Consider the following 20,106-nt stretch of genomic DNA (forward strand, 5'->3'; position numbering starts at 1 on the left):
TAGTACAGACAGGTCGGTGTCAAAGAAACGAATAACAATGTCAACAAGTGCATAAAACACAAAAGATGACAGCAATCCCACAGTTTCATAAGGGATATAAAGAAAACTTAATTGTAGCGGCCGACACAAGTGAAGCACATTTTCGATGGCAACTATGAGTTTCGCAAATAAAGACACACTATGAAGCGAGGATATTTTTGCGCACAAGCCTTGAATCGTTTTATTTAACGCAATCGAGTTAACCAAATACTTATTGTAAACTGAAATATGAAAATTATAGGGAAGAAGGTGAGCTAAATTCTGTAAAGGGTAGAAGAGAACCGTTTGAAAACAAACTGTAAAAAAAAACTAACAGCCAAGTGGGAAAAACGGCTAAATTTCTCTCTGATAGAGGTACAAAGTGGGAGTTCCAGCTATTGCCATCGCTGTTTCCAGTCTAACAGAGCGCTAACACACTGCTGCAACAAATGTTTACGCCAACTCCCTCATCTTCTGTATGCTCTGTGCGGTCACCTGTTCAAGTGCAGGATACCAAGAATTTGGATTTGTAAAATAGTACACCGCCCAAAGGGTTGTCCTCTTTAAGCCATCTTTTGCTGCCTTTCAAAAGTTTCTTGGGTAATCTAACACCGTGGGGGTTTTCGAGGCCGTTAAGCATTTCAACTGACGTAGCAGTCTTAGATGCCTTGTTACCCTTTCGGCCATTGAAAACTTTTAGTAAATTGGCAACTTCGCTCCTGATATAATTTTTATTGCCGCGCAATAACTCATGAGTGTCGCTGAACAGCCCGACCACCTCCTGAATGCTAGATAGCCTGTTCACCTGGTGCTTTTCGTGAACCGAGAAGATCAATTTCTCCACAAATACGGACCGCGTATAGAACCAATCAGATTGCAGGATTCGTTACCGTGTCCTCTGAAAAAAAGATAAGTATAATAGGTGATCAAAATCGAAACGTTCGGGAGTTCGAAGTGGTGGTGAATTTCAAAAAGGCGTTCTTCTCATCGGCCTACCACAGAAACTTGTCAGAGGTTGTCATCAGGATTTCACTTCAATCAATCTAAGTAAAGCTTAGGTAGTGTACGAAATTGTTCAAAAGTAGGGTATTGACATGAATGGCAACGTTTTTCAAGTGAATAGAGATTTTGCGTGATGATTGTCACCCTGTATGTCTTGTGCAACTTCTGCCACAACATTCACCGTCATGAGGTGAATCCGGAAAACTTGAACATGTGAACTTGACTGACTAGCTACTCTAGGATGCTTCTTGCAATATAACAACACCGTTTGATATGTGACGACGAGAATGTATTCAAAACATTTCAAAAAGTTATCAACATGGGGAGAAACGAGAGGATATCGCGTTCACTTTGTCATTTATTGGCCTTGTTTAGTTATGTGAAGGTGCCATGATATGAACATACAGACAGGCAAACATATTTCAAACCTCGGGTATAGATCATTTTCAGCATTTACCCGTAAATGCGCTCGATTTTGGCCGGTTGGTCTAGTTCAGTAGAGAGGAGACTCTTTTCAGGGGAATGGTCTCATTAAGATAGGCTTAAAGGTATAAAAGGCAAGTTTTATCTAATACTAGGATATCTATCAATTGTCCGTGAAAGCTTCCACAAACAGCCGAAAAAACAATAAGCGGTAGTTGTTCACCATTAACGACAGACTTCCCTGGAATTGAGGCAGGATTAATGGCAATCGAATTTTATAAAATTCACACCATGCATAGGGTTCTTACGTATGTTTGCAAAGCGCTATTCAATATGTCTTTTGATAAAAAAAAAGGGTTTTAAGCTTTATAAGAGGATGTGGGAGGTAGTTTGGATAAAACAATGACATATCAGTTTTGAACATCGAGATATTTTTTAAAACCATTTCAAAACTCAAAATTAATTTAATTAAAATCAACAACCAGTATTACTGTGTACATGTTCTAGTTTTTGAGGACCGAGTTGTTTTTTCACATGCATTACGAAAGAACACTAGCCCAGTAGTTCCAATTGAATGACAGCTCGTCTGCCTTGTTCAATATTTATCAAGCTTGAAAATCTGTGGCTCCCAAAAAGAAATAAGAATAGCGGACTTCCTCCAGGGACACTGTCCTAGGCCTGTCCCGAATGTGCTCTTTATTTTTCGTTATTCGCAATAATAAATTTAGCTGTAAAGAGTTGTTTGCAAATAAAGGCGGCTTCTATCCATCTATTGCCGTTCATGGAAAGTAATTTAACGGAGACAGTTGCTAAGAAATTGTTCAGAAATGCAAAAAATGCACAAGGTTGCTAGGACCACAAAGAGTTGTTCCAAACACCAAACGTTGCTCATAAGTTGCCGAATACAATCGGGACAGGGCTTCGCTGTATCGTTCCAATATAGTGATTGGTCTCACATGAAGGAACGCAGGTGACCTCAACTAGAATAATCGCATCCCACGGAGAATATCTTATTTGCCTTTATGGGAAGTGCAAAGAAAATACTTTGTAAGGAAGAGATCTTTTGGTTGGACTTTGCTTCCTCAGGCTTGTTATTATGTAATGATGATATTTTAACAGGAAGCTCTCTCACCCGTAGGTGATCTACAGAGAGGTCCTAATCCAAAATAACATTAAATTGTTAAAAGTAAATAAGAATTGCAGATATTAAAAAAAGTACAAAAGTAAGCTATAGATTAAGAGATTTAAAAAAATTATTCCTAAACTGACATATAGTGCCAGAGTTCTTCAAGTCACTGTCCAAGGCATTCCAGTCTTTAAAGGCATGATAACAGGTTCTTTGTTTACCCTAGTTCCGTTTAACTGATGCAAGTCTAAGATTATCTTTGCAACGAGTGTTGTATCTATGAACATCACTGTTTCTAGATAATTCCAATTTGTGAGGTGTAATTCCATTCATGCATTTATAAACATACAAGCAGCGATGGAAGTGCCTGCGTTGTTTTAAATTTAACCAGCCGAGCTGATCGAGAGCATCGGTTGCAGAAGAGTACAATGGTTTATCTAGAACAAGTTTTGCCGCCTTATTTTGCAACACCTGCAGATTGTTCATTAAGACAGCGTCATCCTTATCACCCCATACCATGTCAGCATAATCAAGGATGGGAAGGATAAGGCTTTTGTAATAAAGAAGGCGTGCGTTATATTATATCATATACTTAAACTTTCTGAATAATTGATTAAAACTCACAACTGATTCAAGGGTCCTGTTTCAGGCTAAAATCAACAACTAACATAACTCTAAATGTTCTAGTTTTTTGTGGACCGAGTAGTTTTTCAGATACAATACAGGAAGTTTTTCTTAACAATAACTACTTACTTACCCGGTGACGGAGAGCAAATTTGTGTGAGCAAGAAGGAGAGGGGTTAAACTCTTCGACATACCCTGGCACTTTCGCGCTACATCAGTCCATGACAAAAGCTGAAGTAAAAAATCAACGACTAATTCACAATTCAAAACTTCACACACTTTCCTACTAATCACTCAATTAACAAAGCGTAATTACATGTCTGTATATTTTCAATCTAGTTCGCGTCTTTATGAAAAGCAAGGTATTTCGTGCTTTTGTTTCTCTGACCAAAATAACGCTCTTACTGCGACTCACTTAACATTCAAATTTGAAAGAAACCCACGCGCTACTGTCATACGAGCTTGCATAATTTCCCTCTAGGTTTAACCCAAGTCAGTCTTGTCTGCTCTTTAGGCTTCCTCTACAGTGCTTTGTTCCTTTCTCGGTAAGATGAAAGGTTTACGGTCAATCTGCCACCACAACAAACTCACTGCATGAAATTTACATCAAAAGAAGTATAAGATATTTTAGCAAACAAAAGGCTTATGAGCATATTTACTCCTCTTTATATTCAAAATAATAAAAAAAAACTGGTGTACGTCGGCAATTTACCTTGTGGCTTTGACTCAGTGTGTTTGAATAATTTCATAATTCTTAAACAAGGCCATAATTTCACAATTCTTGAACAAGGCCACTATTAGTATCCATTGAGCTTTGACTCAGTGTGTTTGAACAATCCCACAATTCTTAAACAAGGCCATTATGAGTAGCCGTTAAGAATTAATTACCACAATGGCCACGGACATATATTAACGCAACTTCATGATTTAGTAGACGTGTAATTAAAAGTGGTAATAATTATGATAATGGATTTTTAATGAATGGCACAGCTTAACCTTTCAAAATATATCAGAAATGATGAATTACACTTTCCCGGCTATGTGTACAACACTAAATGCTCGTTGTATTACACATGTATTACACATGTATTAAACTAAAGTTTTCTTAGCGAGAAAGCCTAAGAAAACATATGTATCCTATTAAAATGGGACAACGATTTTAAGCAATATAAGAAATATTACGAAGAAAAAAAAAACCTATTTTTCTGCTTGTGTAAAATGTAAAATGCCCAGTTATGATTGATCCAGACATGTGCATGCAAATTTTTCATAGGTCTTTCAGTAACATGGCAAAATGTAGGAATGCAGACATTTGCATAGATCTTCTATTAATACGGCGAAATGAAAGATGATCAATTTTAAATTGATCCAGACATGTGCATGGAAATTTCCAAAGATCTTCTATTAACATGGTAAAATGTAAGATGTTCAGTTATAATAGAAGTGCATAGAACTTTCCATAGATCTGCTAATAACTTGGTAACATGTACCATGATTTAGACATCTCTCTATATTTGTAAAATTATCAGCAAAATCGCTGTTGATATTTTATTTTCTCTATGCATTTCTCAAGAGACAATTCCTGCATGTCTATACTATAACAGTTGTCTATATATTTGTGATTTGAACTTACAGTTGATGGTCTGTGTTTTGACTTAATTCATGTTCTCCTTCCTATCTTAGCGTGCATTGTTAGCTTTACTTAACTGGAGATGACAAGGCACGGGTATAACAAGATCTCGCAAGACGACGAAAAGGCTCCGCAGAAGGTTGGCTTTGTTTCTTATGTTCTCTACCAGTGGATGAGCAGTGTCTTCAAAACAGGCAAACAACGAGCGTTGGAGCAAAGTGATTTTTTACCTCTTTCAAAAGAAAATCGTACGTCATTCGTAACCGAAAATCTTCAGGAGAACTGGAGGGAGGAAGAGAGAAAATGCCATGAAACTCCGCGAGGACGACCAAAGCTTTGGAAAAGCGTCACACGAACAATCTCCTTTAGGGAAGTTATGATCTTCATTTGCATGGGTATTTTTCGCTCATTCTTCCGTATTCCCTCTCCTTTGCTCCTTGGATATCTAATTTCATCGCTGATGTCTACGGAGTCACAGCAGAAAATGTTTCTCTATGGTTGTGCGCTGGCTCTGAGTATCAGCTCTTTGATGCAGAAAGTTTCATCTCAAACGCTTATGTACAGATGTGAATTAATGGGAATAACCCTGAGAAGTGCTCTGAATGGTCTTATTTATCATAAGGTAGGTACCTTACTTCTATAAAATGTAGAGGATGTAATAATTCAGACGTCAGGCGAGGGTCTGAATAGGATAATTGTTTTCGTAAAAACGCACACAACTGATTATTAGCCCTTACTACTAACAAGCTTTTCTTTGGTTTGACAACGACCGAAAGAAAAAAGCAAATTCCATTCCAAAAAATAAATATAACACGATAGACAACTTCGTACTTGTGAAAGAAAGTCGACGTTCTTAAAGTTCACAAAGCTTTGCGCAGTCTGAAGTAGCCAAAACTGAGAAGTTTTCACGTGGAAATTAATCTGTTTACATAGGGGAGACGAGCAAAGGGACTGCTCAGATCGACTTGAGTTAGGCTGTTACGTAAATTTTTACGCCCTGCTTCACGGCTTGCTCACATAATTGACCATATTTGTCGGAATTAAGCTGTGAACTCGGAGCTACTGTGTAAGCTCACAACATGACTGCGTTTTGCCAATCAGAAGGTTAAAAATTCAATAACCGTGCTCACGTTTTATTAAAAAGAAATTATTCCTCTTTTCCAGACACTTTTACTCAGCAAAGACGCATTATTACAGTACACAACAGGTAAAGTGATTGACCTGGTTTCAAACGATGTTCAGCGTTTGGAAGGAGAGACAATCAAGTGGATCTTTTTTGGTTTCCTTACATTAATTGAGCTCCTCATTGTTCCGTTTTTGATGGTGTACTACATTGGCTGGCAGTCTCTCATGGGAGTAGTCTTTTTGTATCTTCTCCTTCCATATTTCGTCTTACTGTCCAAAGGGGGCGCTGTTCTGCGATTGCAAACAGCAGCGGTCTCTGACCAACGCATCTCTCTGATGAATCAGGTTGTCTCAGGGATACGTGCTATCAAAATGCATGCGTGGGAAGATGAATACCGCCAACAAATCAAGAAACCACGAAGGTATGTAAAGATATTATGAAACTAATTGCTCGATACAGAACTCAAGTTTCATGCAGGCTGTTTAAGACGCCCATTGATGAAAGGTTTACGGTTAGATCGCTCCATGGTTAGATCGCTCCAAGTCAGATCGCTCCATACCGAAGTCAGATCGCTCCACTCGAAAGTTAGTTCGCTCCATCAAATAAGTTACTTCGCTCCATACATAAGTTACTTCGCTCCATGAAGAAAACTAATGTGGAAGGTTGATAAAAGACAGAAGGATAAGGGAAAAGAAAGAGTATTGTAACGCGACTAAAGACTCGCCATTTTTAACCGGAGTCGAACCCAGTCTCACTCACGGCTGGATTTGACAACTTTTAAAAATGGCGATTCTTTGAAAGCAATATTTATAAATCATATTCATTGTTGGTCATTTCTTTTATTTTATTTGGTGGCTCCTAAAGGAGCCTTTTGTTTGTGATGGTTGTGGTGTCTGCTGCTCTTTAAACAGGACCGTTCAGGAAAGAACAGGCTTTCAGTAGCTGTCTGGCGGACCTCTCGTTGTTGTCATATTGCTCCCAGAGATCGAAGACTTTTGCCTGCAGGTCTCTGTATTTGCGGCGCTGGATCCTTCTTAGTTTTTTCTCTGATATCAAACGGATCTGGATAGCTGTCAGCTGGGCCTCCTGGTGTAGCAGCTTGATCAGGACGTAAAGTGGGAGTTGTGACTTACCAGCCGCTCGACGGTTGATCCCGTGGTGCCAGCCTTCGAGGTCGTTGTTCGTTCGTACTGCTTGTTTGAAGACTGTCCAGTCGGCAGGGCTCCATGTCGCGTTGCTGATCCAGGTACTGTTGACATACTCGGCGAACTCTGCTAAGGTCGGGGACTCTGCCTGGCGTTGAAGACGCTGAAACTCGGTCAGGATCTCTCCCTCGGGCAGGAACGGAAGTGCCATCATCTTACGGATGTAAGTGTAGGTGCCTCTGTCGTTGTAATAACTGTTTGTCAGCCCAAGCGCCTGAACCTAGCAAAGAAAAATTAAACAGAATATAAGCAAGTGTGCGTTACAGTGTGTTGTGTTGTGTGTTATTAAAACATCATGACATTCCAAAACATTTTAAGATTTAACTTATTTTAATCCCATAAAAGTTGTATCAATTAAAGGGCATATATGATTTTAGCAAATTAATGTTCTTATCCGAATTTAATGTTTTGAATTGGAAATCGCAAAATACGGAATTTTCAAAATCGCTAAACTAGTAACATGTCGCTTAAATGTGTTTTCCAAAATTTACGAAAAATCACTAAATTAAAGTTAGTTATCATCTTACCTTTCTCCACAGAGCTTGCGTCCAGTGGAATGCGCATCCCTGCAGCTTGACATCAGGAAACAGGTTTCTCAGCACGGCCCAAACTGCTTTCTCGAAGTCGAGGGTTATCCGCTTCACTGCAGGCGCTGTTGGAAGTATCTCGAGCAGCTGTTTGAAGACCTTTCGGTAGTCCTTCTTGTTCTTCCCCGACATTACGACGAACAGGAGGGGCACCTGCTTGGCGTGATCATCCTGTTTTACGAAGGCGTTCACGGTGAGGAGCTGGGTGAAGGGAGGTCTGCAGAGTTTGAAGGTGCCGTCCACGTACCAGTTCTTTGCTCGGGCGAGGTACTGAAGTTGCTGTTCTGTGGCAAACATCAAGTGGCGACGGCCATGTACTTGAACATCGGCGCGGAAGAAGCCAGCCGGGAGGTGGTCGTGCTTTAACTCGAAGGCTAAGTCTGTTGGGTCTTTTGGCCTCAGGCGTTGGCGGAACCGGTTGGCAGTCCTGGCGATGTATTCAGGTTTGGGTAGACTCGGGCAGGGAGCATCAGTCAGCTCTTGTAGAAGTATCTCCTCGACGATACTCGACGCTGGTCGGAAGATGTTCTCGGCGGCGATCGCTTTGACTTTGGCTGTGATAGTGGCTGAGACTGCTGCGCCGACGTCTGCGGGATGGTTGTGTGCGTGTGCTCCGATCTGGAATGAGCCATCGTCGCGCTCTATAAGAGCCGCTCTACATGGGTTCACCTTCAAGAAAACAGAATGAAAAATTATCAGATGACGAAATGATTAAAACTTTGGTTATGTTTTTTTTTTGCTTTTATCTACCAACAATATTTACCTTTCGTCTAATAGTACACTGCCAGTCAACAGCATTTGGTCGCCTTCGCCTGATGTTGTAGCTGTAGCCCCTGCTGTCGACAAGTTTTGGTCTGCCTTTTGACGTGGCGTCAGGAATCAACTTGAAGGTCACGGCGGTGGGAGCGTCATGCTCTTCTACGAGGGCTGGCGGATCGATGATGGAAGACTCGTCGAGCACGGCTGGATCTCGAACTGACTCAGAATCGGAAGAATCAGCGGCCACGGAATCCGGAACTGGCTCGTCAGCAGTAGGCTCGTCGATGTCTGACTCGAGGACGGAGTTGGCGACGAAGTCCACAGGAGTGCTTTCCGCCACGAGGAGGAGGGACTCTGACATACACTCTGCGCAGCGCCAGTCGATAGGTGAATCAGTCTGGACGGCTTCACGATAATCAGCTAAGCTGATTCCAGTTCCACAGACGCGATGTTGCCACCTGTTGCAGCCGTCGCATTGAAGTCCTTGTTGACGCGCTCGGATAAGTTTCTTACAAGAGATACACTTGGAAGACATCGTGGATTAAACTCGTTTTCGAATGGTGATCGTAATCGTAGCTAAATGCTGAATGAATGCTATCAATAAAGTACCCCTTATATACACAACCGTGGATCAGTGTACCGCGAAATTCTATCACCTCATTGGTTAATGCTAATGATGTTTGTTAACATATTTAGCACTTACAAGCAAGAACAATGAGTAAAAAAAAAAACACACCTTCCTTGCGCGTAGCACCAATTAACTTTTATTGTTCAGAAAAAGTCACAAGTATAACAAAAGGAAAAAAAATCACACCTACCTCGCGCTGTGCGCTAATTAGCTGTTATTGATAAGAATGTCACAAGTTTAAAAACAAGTATGTTTGTGGCGAAGGCGATACTGTTAACTTATGATTAACATGGGACAAGAAAATATCTAAATCGATGACGTGTTTTTCTTACTTAACAATCGATTAAGAAAGCACGCGCGCTTAACCTAAGAGCGAAGAAATAAACCTCAAACCTACTTTATTAAAGATGGCGGATACACACGGGCCAGTATTTTATTCGAATGATCTTTTTAACACATTTAGACCATAACTCATTTATTACACACTGAAACACTTATTTCATCATTTATTACACACTGAAACACTTATTTCATCATTGGTAATTCGCTTTGGTGGGTTCAAGTGAACGAATCGTCGATCACTTTATATTTCAGCAACTTGATCGCAAGCAACATCATCAACTATAAACTACAAAGATCAGAAGTAAGTTAGTTTATTAGTTTTCTACGTTCATTACACACTGAAACACTTGTTCCAACATCGGTAATTCGACCGATCGCAAGACGCAATACACATCATCAACTATAAACTATAAAGATCAGAAGTAAGTTAGTGTATTAGGTTTCTACATGGAGCGAAGTAACTTATGTATGGAGCGAAGTAACTTATTTGATGGAGCGAACTAACTTTTGAGTGGAGCGATCTGACTTCGGTATGGAGCGATCTGACTTGGAGCGATCTAACCATGGAGCGATCTAACCGGATACCTTGATGAAATAATGTTGTTTTTGTTCTTACTCGATTCCAATTGTACTTTTGGCCAAATGAAACCAAGCCTATTTCTTATTTAACAGCCCACCATTTCCATATTTTGTGCCACTACTTCCATATTTCGTGCGGAATGAGTTATTATGCATGATAGTAGTTTTTTCTGAATGGTACAAACTTCATATATTGAACCAATGAGATCGCCTAGAACACCAAGACCACTAAGTATGTATGTCACCGACTAAATCGTTGTCAAAATATCCCAATTTTACTCGTCTTTTTTTCCAGAGATGAAATTGCCATTATTCGAAAGATGTGTGTTCTACGCGCAGGTGTTTTGGCCCTAAGATTCACTTCTGTTATCATTGCAACACTGTTGTCAGTCATTACCCTTGTGCTGACTGAAGAAACTCTAACACCGTTCAACGTTTTTGTGTTGATTTCATTTAACAACATGCTCGCGAAATGTATCGGCACTTTCCTCGGGTTTGCCTTGTTAGAGGGATACGAAGCTTACGCCTCGCTTGGCAGAATTGAGGAATTTCTCCTTTTGAAAAATTTGCGAATCAGTTCAAGTGATCGTTCAAACCGAAAAGAAACAGAGATTGAAGCGAGGAACTCATCTGAGATAAAAAGGAATTCAGTAGATTGCCAGGAAAATATGGGAGGTTCTTCCACTTTGAATGAATCACAAGATCAAACGGTATTGCATGTGAGAAGTTTGGCGTACAAGCAAATTGAGCGACAAGACTCCTACATTCTTCAAGATATCGAGTTTTGCACACCTGCAAGTAGTTTAACAGTCATTACAGGGCCAGTTGGTAGTGGGAAATCTACTCTTCTTTCTGTGATCGCTAGTGAAGTTCCATGCACACACGGAGAAGTATCCTGCCGAGGAACTTTAGCGTATGTTCCGCAGACAGCTTGGGTATTCTCTGGAACCATACGAGCCAACATTTTGTTTGGTTTGTCATACGATGATTCAAAATACACCAGAGTAATTGAGGCCTGCGCTCTGACTGACGACTTCCAGCAGTTTCCTGATACTGATCAAACGCTTGTCGGCCAACGGGGTGTTGTTTTGAGCGGAGGTCAGCGGGCTAGGGTTAGTTTAGCACGCGCAGTGTACGCTAATGCAGATGTGTATCTTTTGGACGACCCTTTGAGCGCCGTGGACTTCAAAGTTGGACGACACATATTTGAAAAGTGTATCAAAGAACTATTAAGCCATAAAACTCGGATGATGACCTCTCATCAAGAAGACCACATGAAAGACGCTGATGAAGTGATTGTGTTGTGTAAGGGGCGTGTGCTGGAAAGAGGGAGTTTCCTGGAGCTGCAAGACAAAGGAATCCTCAATAAAACTATTGACCCGCTCTATATGAAGATTTCAAAAGACAACACAGGTGAGAAGTTTGTCAGAGAGAACGAAAATGAAAGTGTTGGAGCTGCTGCCTGCTTGGCTGGGATGGAATCTCCGTTGAAAGAAACCAGGAGTCTTCTGATGCCACAAGAAGATCGGGAAATCGGTGCAATCTCTTCAAAGCTTTACTGGGACTATTTGAGAAGCGGAATGTCAACTTGGATGATTTTGGCGATAATCCTTTTCTCTTTCATAGCCCAAGGTAAGACTTAAAAACAGCCTCTCAGAAAGAGCTTGCCATGATTGCCCAAATTTCATTTTAGAGTCCAAAGTGATCCAAGACTGGATTGCATTTGCAGCATGCTTTACTTCTCTCTGTAATTAGAGGGTGTAAATTATCCCTCGAAAATCTCAACACTCCTATCTAATATTGACCTACCGGCAAGGATAAAAAATGTTGAATTTGTTCCGATTTGAAATACAATGGATGCAAAAATAATTTCTTCGTCTTTCCTAACGAGTATCAGTGTGTGTGTATCTAAGGTACATCAAGTCAGCAATTAAAATTTTCGTTCCGTTTTATACGAAAGGCAATCAACACATAGAAAGTTTTTGCCTGAGTCTTACTTAACTTTTCTTTCTCTTTCCACCCAGGGATGTTGGTTGCTCCCGACGTGTGGCTCTCGTTCTTGACAAAGAAACTCCCTCAAGATCAGAAAGATCAATCAAACTTAGTTATCTATGGATGTCTTGCTGTTGTATCCCTCATGTTTATATTGACAAGAACATATGTATTACTCTCCTGCTTCTTGCGATGCTCTGAGCGTCTTCATGACAAGATGGTCGTTGCTACTTTACGAGCTCCTGTTTTATTCTTTGATTCGAATTCGGTGGGAAGAATCCTTAATCGATTTTCGAAAGATATCGGCTGGTTGGACGAGCAGTTACCAAGGAAATTTCAACTGGCGATCGACTCAACCTTAAATATGCTTGCATCACTAATTGTCCCAGCTGTTATGAATCCTTGGCTTATTTTCATACTTATACCGTTGATTTCGGTTGCTCTATACCTGTCCACGTATTATTTGAAGACATCCAGGGAACTTAAGAGGTTAGCGTCCATAAGTCGTAGTCCAGTATTCTCTCACATTTCGGAGACCCTTGATGGACTAGAGACGATTCGGACCAGAGAGCGACAAAGTGATTTTGTGGATCAGTTTTACAGGTGGGTTTGCCTCGTCTTAATTAATTTTATACAACTTGCATCTTGGCTTAGTACAATGGATTCTCAGACATGAACTACTTGATATATAGAGATAAAAGGAAGACGCCATATCGTCATTTCCATAAATAGTTACTGCAAGGTAATTGTATTTCCCTCAGAACAAAACGGGCACCCGACATCTTCGGCTCGATTTCCGCCGATCTCTCGTGTCCGGTCTTCGCTCCTCCCCGAGAAGAGACGAGAAGCTGGTAAAGAGCCTACCGTCATCTCAGATAGACGTTGTTTCTGATCCCCTATATGTTCAAATGATCAGAAAGCGATGAATAACCCACTAATTTCGTCCTGTTCACTTGCTTTCTTAAAGACATCATGATGTTCTGAATCAAGCAGACATCTTGGTAATGGCCGGTGGGAAATGGATCAGTGTGCGATTTGAAATTCTTACATCCTTATTGGTTGGTGCAGTGGCTTTTTCAGCTGTTATTATGTCTCAAGATGCCGGTGAGTTTGTATTACAAAAAGAAGCCAATTCCTAATTCGATTGAGTGACCGAAGGCGCAAGAAAACCCAAATACTTACAGAGTCTCATCAGATTTGAGGTGATCAGTGGAAGGTGTAGTACATTACAATCGCTCCGAACTGAGGGAAAACAAGGATTAATGTTGTGCGTAATTGCAAGTACTAGTGGTCAATCGAGTCGCAAAGTGGAGTAAATACTTTGTTACATCCATTCTTTAAATCACTGGTGATCCTTGCAATCTGATTGACTCTTATCAGTGCAATTTCCTCGCACCCATTTTTTCCTCTAATCGCATCTTTTTCCCAACAAACAAGCCGCCTCATGCCAACTTTATGCAGTAGTCCGCATAAATTAATCTTCTTAGGAAAACCCCCTGTATTGCCTTGTTTAACTTTCCATGGCAAGGGCGTGACAAGACTATTTTTTGACTGTCTAGTGTGGAAAGTCAGTTAAAATCTTCTTCGGTTAATTTTTAGTTTCAATTTTTCGTCCAATTAGCTTTTGCTGGACTTGCCTTGGCTTACGTTGTTCAAAGACTTGCGCGGTCTCATTACGCCATCCGAACAACCTCAGAGGTCGAGAATCTAATGACGTCAGTTGAACGAGTTATTACATATACCAAGCTTGAATGTGAGCCTGGATATATGATAGAACGACGGCCCCCAGAAAACTGGCCAAATGAAGGAAATATCATATTCAAAGAAGTATACTTGAGATATTATCCGGGAGGACCACAAGTCTTGAAGAATATCAAACTCAATATCAAAGGAGGAACAAAGATCGGTGTCGTTGGCCGTACTGGTGCTGGAAAGTCATCTTTTGTGGCAGCTCTAATGCGCATGCCTGAATCGTGTGATGAAATAGTCATTGATGGAATTCCAGTGAAGGAAATCAACCTCCAGGAAACTCGACGGTGTATATCCGTCCTTGGCCAAAGTGCAGTACTGTTTAATGGATCACTGAGGAAAAACCTCGATCTTGTTGAGCAGTCTACAGATGCAGATTTATGGCAAGTTCTACAAGATGTGCAACTGAAAGAATCGGTGAAAAGTCTTCACGGGCAACTTGATCACGAACTGTTGGAAAATGGTGCAAATATCAGTGCTGGAGAACGACAGTTGATTTGTTTGGCTCGTGTGCTGTTGCAACGAAACAAGATCATCGTCTTGGATGAGCCCACTGCAAATGTAGATCCAGAAACAGAAAAAACAATCTTGGGCGTAGTGCGTGAAAAACTGAGAGACTCTACGGTCATCACTATAGCTCATCGATTGAACACCATCAAAGATTGTGATAAAATTTTACTTTTGAAATGTGGAACGGTAGCAGAGTTCGACAAATTTGACACATTGGTGAACACAGAAGAAAGTGAGTTGCGTGAAATAGCTCGAATTGCAAGTTCCAAAACAACGTAACTTCAAGTAGCCTGTTAATTATTCTCAGCCACTTTCTGTAATTCCTTTATTAGCTATCTTATGTAAGCACGTTTTGTTCACATATACTGAACTTTACCAGCTGGTTTTTTATATTTTAATTCTTTGTGGCTCGTGCTACTTTACCGTAAAGAAGTGTTCCTCACTGTTTGTCACATTGATTCGTATCAGAAAGATCGCTGTTTGAGTATACTCGTCGACCAGTATCAAGAGAGCTGTAGTAGCAGCTGGAATATTCCTTTAGAATTTTTTTTATCCTCATTGAAGTATTTTCTGTATCGTAATTTAGGGGCATAACAATAATGTAGGGCTTTCTGTAGTTTACGATAACGATCTCGACCTCGAATTTCGTCAGAATAACTACTTTGAGGATCAAGCACAGTTGTGGTGTGACTGAATCTCATTTTTGAAAGCAGATTACGGCCAAGAAGTAAGTTCTTGGGAATATTGGAGCCTGTGTTGCACAGGTCCACAGGATTCGCTGCTATTTATCTCAAGGGACGACATGCTAGGGATAGAGAAATGATATAACTATAATACAATCACGAAATGGCAAAGATGATGTTTGTTGTACTTGTTAGTGAGTCATGTGTAGGAGTGCAAAAAATTCAGCAAGCAATTTTATAGATGTTTTTTATATAAGTTGGTGAACGCTTCATTGTGTAGGAATAATCCAAGAACACGGAACATTTCATAAGCATAAGTTGGACATTAGAATCCAGCCCTTATTTCTACTCTTCTACAGGCTGAAGCGAGCGTAAGAAGGCATAGTACTGTGATGTTAACCAAATCCATACTCTAAACGCACGAAATCTTTAACAAGTCAAAAGGTGAACCATGGTGTCGTAAGACTGCCAGAACAAAAAACCCAATGTCTCAACAATTTTCTTGTATATCCATATTTTATTTTTATTTTATTTTTTTGTTTTCTTTTTTTATGTTTTATACCTTTTTGTTTTTTTCTGAAAATAATATTTTATGAAAGTAATTTTAAATCCGAAGTAAATTATTTCGGGAACTAAAAAAAATTGGAGTGAAATTATAATTAATTTGCTGTGAAAAGTTGTTAAAAACAATTTAAAATGGAATTAAAAAAGGTCAGAGCAAAATTTTTCATGTCCTATCGTTGCCATAGGGGAAAAAATAGCTAAAACGAAAAAAAATTGGTCATGGCCTAACATTGCCATAGCGAAAAAAATAATCTTCCTGGCCTAGCTTTGCCAGAGACCAGAGAGCCTTTCGGGTAAAATCGTGCTCCCATTTAAAATGGCGACTGCTCGTCTTAGAATCAACGATTAGCAGACGAGGAGAAGACAAGGAGTTAAAAAACGCGTTAGGTGGTTATGTGAAGCAAAATCTTCGTCGAATTGAACTTTTAGACTTTGTTTCAAGGGATTTTAGTGAATATGCGTGGAGTTTAAGGACGCCAGACAGAAGACTGGACTACTCTGGCATCAAATACACAGACCAAACCTTTCAGGTGGACGAGGTTGAAGAGGCATTAAAGAAAGAATTGGAAGGGCCGGGAAAACTTATCGGCTACCGAGCGCTGCACAAAAAACTTAGACAGGTCCACGAGCTTAGCATTCCGCGGGATCTTGTATATGACGTAATGTACAATGTAGATCCAGATGCTCTCGCCGAAAGGGCTCCCCAGGTCAAAAAGGCAACTTTCACAGACTTGAATATCCAGCAACATCATCTCTCTCTCTGACCGTTTATATGAGAAGTTTGCCAGACACTGCCTTCTTGATCAAGGAATCAGCATTTACGCTCTCACATATGCTCCCATTGTTGCTGATATATTTGCGGAATGTCCCCTCTATAAAATCTTCTGCTGTTACATACTCTTTGCCAATCATTCCAATCAATCATGCATATCTTCTTGTAACTCATGGTCTCCCCAAAAAGGATTTCATTATCGCTTGCAAGAAGCTCCTCTTTAAGCTTAGCTGCGAAATTTTGTGCAAGGCAGTGCATTTGCACTACCTTCTTTGTATGTTCTTCTAGTGTCTGTCCAATAGCAATGATGTCGACCGCAGCCTTTTCTAGATACCTCTTCACCACCCATGTTGAGCCATTGAATCCCCTGTCATCAAGTCGCTTTGAACGCCTTACGAAATCCACCAGTTCCAAATGGCTCGGGTTCAATAGAAAAATCCACGGTTGTTGGTCTTCCGGTGCGCGCCATTACCGACATGTCAAAATGAAGATCTCAACGGAGGTTGTGGTATCGGTAATGAGCTTTCCCAATTTTAGCATGTCAACAACCGACAGGCTTTGCGGGACAAACTTGCATGGAATTTGAAATGACGCTCTTTGAGGTACTGATGTGACAGCAGCCCCAGTCTTTCCATGCCCGGCATTCTCACCATGGGAAATGTCGCTGATCTATCGCTTCCGCCGCCCACCGACCCCCGCTGAAACTTCAATCGGAGCGTCCTTGACTTTGCCCTCTATGAATCGCCCATGGATCCTTTTTAACGTTGGCAACTGTTTTACAGAGGAACAAGAGAGTCCCTGTTCCCCCGCAAGTGCATCGCAGGAAATCGTTTCCGACATACCGTAGTGTTTCATGCATGCTTTCTTGATGTTTCTAACAGAGATTTCGTTGATTTCGTTGAAGTCTTCGAACGGGACTGCCTCCATTTACAACTTCATTTTCTCGGCCTGAAGGTGGTTATATTAACAAGCTGACTGTTACATAAAAGAATTGGTCCGTGATTAGCGTGCGTGTATCGAGTCATGGATGCACGTGGGAAGTTTAGAGAGCGCGAGAGAACTTTTCGAAACGAACTCTCAAAATAAGCACTTTTATGCGCCTTTTAGGTTCACTCACGACACGTGATTTTGATACAATTCATTTAGGCACGCGCGAAATAAGCGGTAGGGATTATCGCGACTTTTTTATCACTACCTTAAAAAAAAACGGTAACAACAACAACAACAACAACCATTTAGAGCGGCTGGCAAGCCATTATCAGTGTCTATTTGGGGAAACCGAAAAAATTGGCCTCCCTCGGATTTTTAACAGCTCCCTTTTTCTGGCCATTGTTTTCTGTTAGGTTTCCTTGAAAAATTCTCCTAATCGAAGTCTGTTCTCTGGATCTAAAATCATGCGCGTCAACCAAAGCTTTTTCACACATATGGTAGTGTGGAGAATCAGCAAATGGGAAACTATCCCTCATCTTGTCATATAAAGTAAAGATGAAACCAGTCACAAACTTAAGTCGATTTTCCCTATCTTTTTCTGTAATCGTCACCAACTTGAGTTGCACAATTAAATTAGACGTGCGCATTCAACGTCTATTCTACCGCACGGAAATATCAATGCAATTTAGAGGAAAACAGCTCTGAACAACCGGCGGCTTTAATTTTCGCGTACTGTTCTGCAATCGAGCAAATTACCTAAATTCAGTTACAATTGGTTGAAAATTTTTCCCTTCAAAACCCATCGGGCAAACGCAATGGGTACCTGTGTGCGGGGTCTTCTCTGGGCCTGGAAACCTGAAACATGCCCCACCATTGAAGCAATAAGTATCCCTGAGTGGTGGGTCACATTCTGCAATAAAAAAAATGGTAAAGACATGGAACCTTAACGATGAAATTAATTTGGAAGGGAAGAAGCTTGAACAGCTCTTTTTAATTTCGAATCACTTTCTTTGTAGTGTGCGCCTTCTTCTTCTCTCGATATAATAGTTTACCCAATTAGGATAGCAGTAAAAAGTCTAAATAACAAAAATATATAAACATTTGTTATAGCAGTGTACGATCTGTAGCACATTTTAAAACGATAACCATTTTTTTCTTTGAAGGGCCAAATTACCGTCGGTCATTGAGGTGCCCGCAAGAAAGAAAGTTGAACACTGTGCGATAGATAATACCTGAGAATCTAATAGGAAACACATTTAGAAAAAAAATGTTCTATATCGCTTTAGCGCTGATAATCTCCCGCTATCTTACTTTCACATTGAGCCCAGAAGAGCATTATTCAATGAAATCAGTTCCAATAGCATGTTCACCGTGCAGCAACCGTAAATACTTTTCACTCTTTGATAAACCAGCTTAAAGACGATCGACTTCAATGGGGGTGAACGTGTTAGATACTCCAAATGTCAACCACCCAATCAATGTCAGAAATTAAATTTAGTTGAGTTTAGCAACGTTTACAGAGAGGAGGTAGGTGGTTCTATGTTCCATTATCCTGATACAGCTACCGGTTCTGTAATTCAAAACGCCAAAACACTACGCCACAGTTTGATGACCAAGTGCAGAATATCGCACCTTCAGATAGTGCAAATTACAATGATGGTTTTGCCAAAAGGAAAATACTTCTTAGTACTAATGCTACAAATAACCTCTTAATTCCATTGAACAACTATAGTTTCTTCGAATCGTTTCAATCAGAGATAGCTTCATGTGGTAAGGTATCTATAAATATAAACCTAGAAAGCGATGACCATGTTATTTTCAGACCAGCCGGCGCGGCAGAAGATCGATATGGTATTTCAAGATTTGTTTTGTGGGTACCAAAGATGATATTCAATTATAAAGGTGAGAACTTATTCCTTGAAAAGTATTTGAAAACACACTCATGACCCTGTTTGAAAGAGAGAATAGAGATCGAGGTAACAACACGACAACAAAACGCAATATTCAAAATAACTTCTAGCGTGAAGAAAGCCAAGACACGTTTTTTTCTGGTGTTTGAACCTTGAAAAACAATCATCAAAAGAAGAGAATTTCTTCCTGTTCAACACATATAATATCACAAATAATAGAACAATCTCGATGGCTCAACTTCAGCTGATCGGTGGCATTTATTATCCGCAAGAGAGAGTGAATCATGAATTAGCTAAGACTTATAGAACTCTTATGCAATTTTCCCGTGCTTTCAAGTACCTATCTGACACGTCCGACGATCGATATAGATTTGTTTCAGAATCCATACGGTGTCCTCTATTCTGATTTATATAACCAAGAAGAAGGATTGAAGTCGGGCTCTACGAAACTTGAATTGAAATACACATTATCTGGTACACCTAATGCAGAGTACAATATGTTTGCCTTGATCCTGCATGAGGAAGAAATCAGTGTAGATGTGATGTCAGGAAAGTTTGTTCTGAGAGCTTAAACAAATGACCACTGAAATATTATCAATGCTTTTGTAAATTGAATAGGTTTCATGATAATTCAAACTACTAGGAGAAGAACTTTATTCGTTTGTCTCACGATGGAGTCACTTTGGATGTTGATCGCGACGTTTAGACTGCAATACTACTAGTCTCTATCAGGCGATGAGGTCGATTGTTCCCGTGTCGTTATTTGTAGCACGATGGTTCGTTGCTACTGGTGCATTTCGATCCTCATTATTATTCCGGTTGTCAGATGGTGTTCCCTCATAGGTCCTCATTGATCGGCTGTTGTGTTGTTTGATCGTGGGTATCCAAGCTTCGGGAATTTCGACTCCACTATCTCTATTGATGTTGTTAGGATGAAGTCTTACATG

At 40.3% G+C, this 20,106-nt stretch overlaps 3 protein-coding genes and 1 pseudogene across 3 annotated transcripts; 3 read left to right on the forward strand and 1 right to left on the reverse strand.

Annotated features, from left to right (window-relative positions):
• The window catches only part of LOC136279212 (uncharacterized), a 360,360-nt pseudogene that overhangs the window by 315,189 nt on the left and 25,065 nt on the right, over positions 1–20,106 (forward strand).
• On the forward strand, positions 4,906–16,311 carry LOC131800034 (ATP-binding cassette sub-family C member 4-like). The gene is made up of 7 exons (XM_066162279.1): positions 4,906–5,445; positions 5,988–6,370; positions 10,345–11,681; positions 12,074–12,644; positions 13,009–13,145; positions 13,663–14,532; positions 15,884–16,311. The coding sequence occupies exons 1-7, from the start codon at positions 4,906–4,908 to the stop codon at positions 16,309–16,311; spliced, it is 4,266 nt and encodes a 1,421-aa protein (XP_066018376.1).
• On the reverse strand, positions 6,786–8,150 carry LOC131773671 (uncharacterized). The gene is made up of 2 exons (XM_059089623.2): positions 7,682–8,150; positions 6,786–7,374 (listed from the first exon to the last, which is right to left on the reverse strand). The coding sequence occupies exons 1-2, from the start codon at positions 8,036–8,038 to the stop codon at positions 6,853–6,855; spliced, it is 879 nt and encodes a 292-aa protein (XP_058945606.2). The 5' UTR covers positions 8,039–8,150; the 3' UTR covers positions 6,786–6,852.
• LOC136278964 (ATP-binding cassette sub-family C member 4-like) lies at positions 10,370–16,311 on the forward strand. The gene is made up of 5 exons (XM_066162280.1): positions 10,370–11,681; positions 12,074–12,644; positions 13,009–13,145; positions 13,663–14,532; positions 15,884–16,311. Exons 1-5 carry the CDS (start codon positions 10,370–10,372, stop codon positions 16,309–16,311), a joined length of 3,318 nt encoding a protein of 1,105 aa, XP_066018377.1.

The sequence above is a fragment of the Pocillopora verrucosa genome, chromosome 2 (assembly GCF_036669915.1).
Source record: "Pocillopora verrucosa isolate sample1 chromosome 2, ASM3666991v2, whole genome shotgun sequence".
NCBI lineage: Eukaryota > Metazoa > Cnidaria > Anthozoa > Scleractinia > Pocilloporidae > Pocillopora > Pocillopora verrucosa.

Coding starts and splice junctions, on each gene's coding strand:
- LOC131800034 (XM_066162279.1), top strand. CDS start 4,906: ATGACAAGGCACGGGTATAACAAGATCTCGCAAGACGACGAAAAGGCT. Junction 5,446..5,987: donor ATGGTCTTATTTATCATAAG/GTAGGTACCTTA, acceptor CCTCTTTTCCAG/ACACTTTTACTCAGCAAAGA. Junction 12,645..13,008: donor TTTGTGGATCAGTTTTACAG/GTGGGTTTGCCT, acceptor GCTTTCTTAAAG/ACATCATGATGTTCTGAATC.
- LOC131773671 (XM_059089623.2), bottom strand. CDS start 8,038: ATGTTTGCCACAGAACAGCAACTTCAGTACCTCGCCCGAGCAAAGAAC. Junction 7,375..7,681: donor CGCAAGCTCTGTGGAGAAAG/GTAAGATGATAA, acceptor TTTCTTTGCTAG/GTTCAGGCGCTTGGGCTGAC.
- LOC136278964 (XM_066162280.1), top strand. CDS start 10,370: ATGTGTGTTCTACGCGCAGGTGTTTTGGCCCTAAGATTCACTTCTGTT. Junction 11,682..12,073: donor TTTCTCTTTCATAGCCCAAG/GTAAGACTTAAA, acceptor CTTTCCACCCAG/GGATGTTGGTTGCTCCCGAC. Junction 13,146..13,662: donor TATTATGTCTCAAGATGCCG/GTGAGTTTGTAT, acceptor TCGTCCAATTAG/CTTTTGCTGGACTTGCCTTG.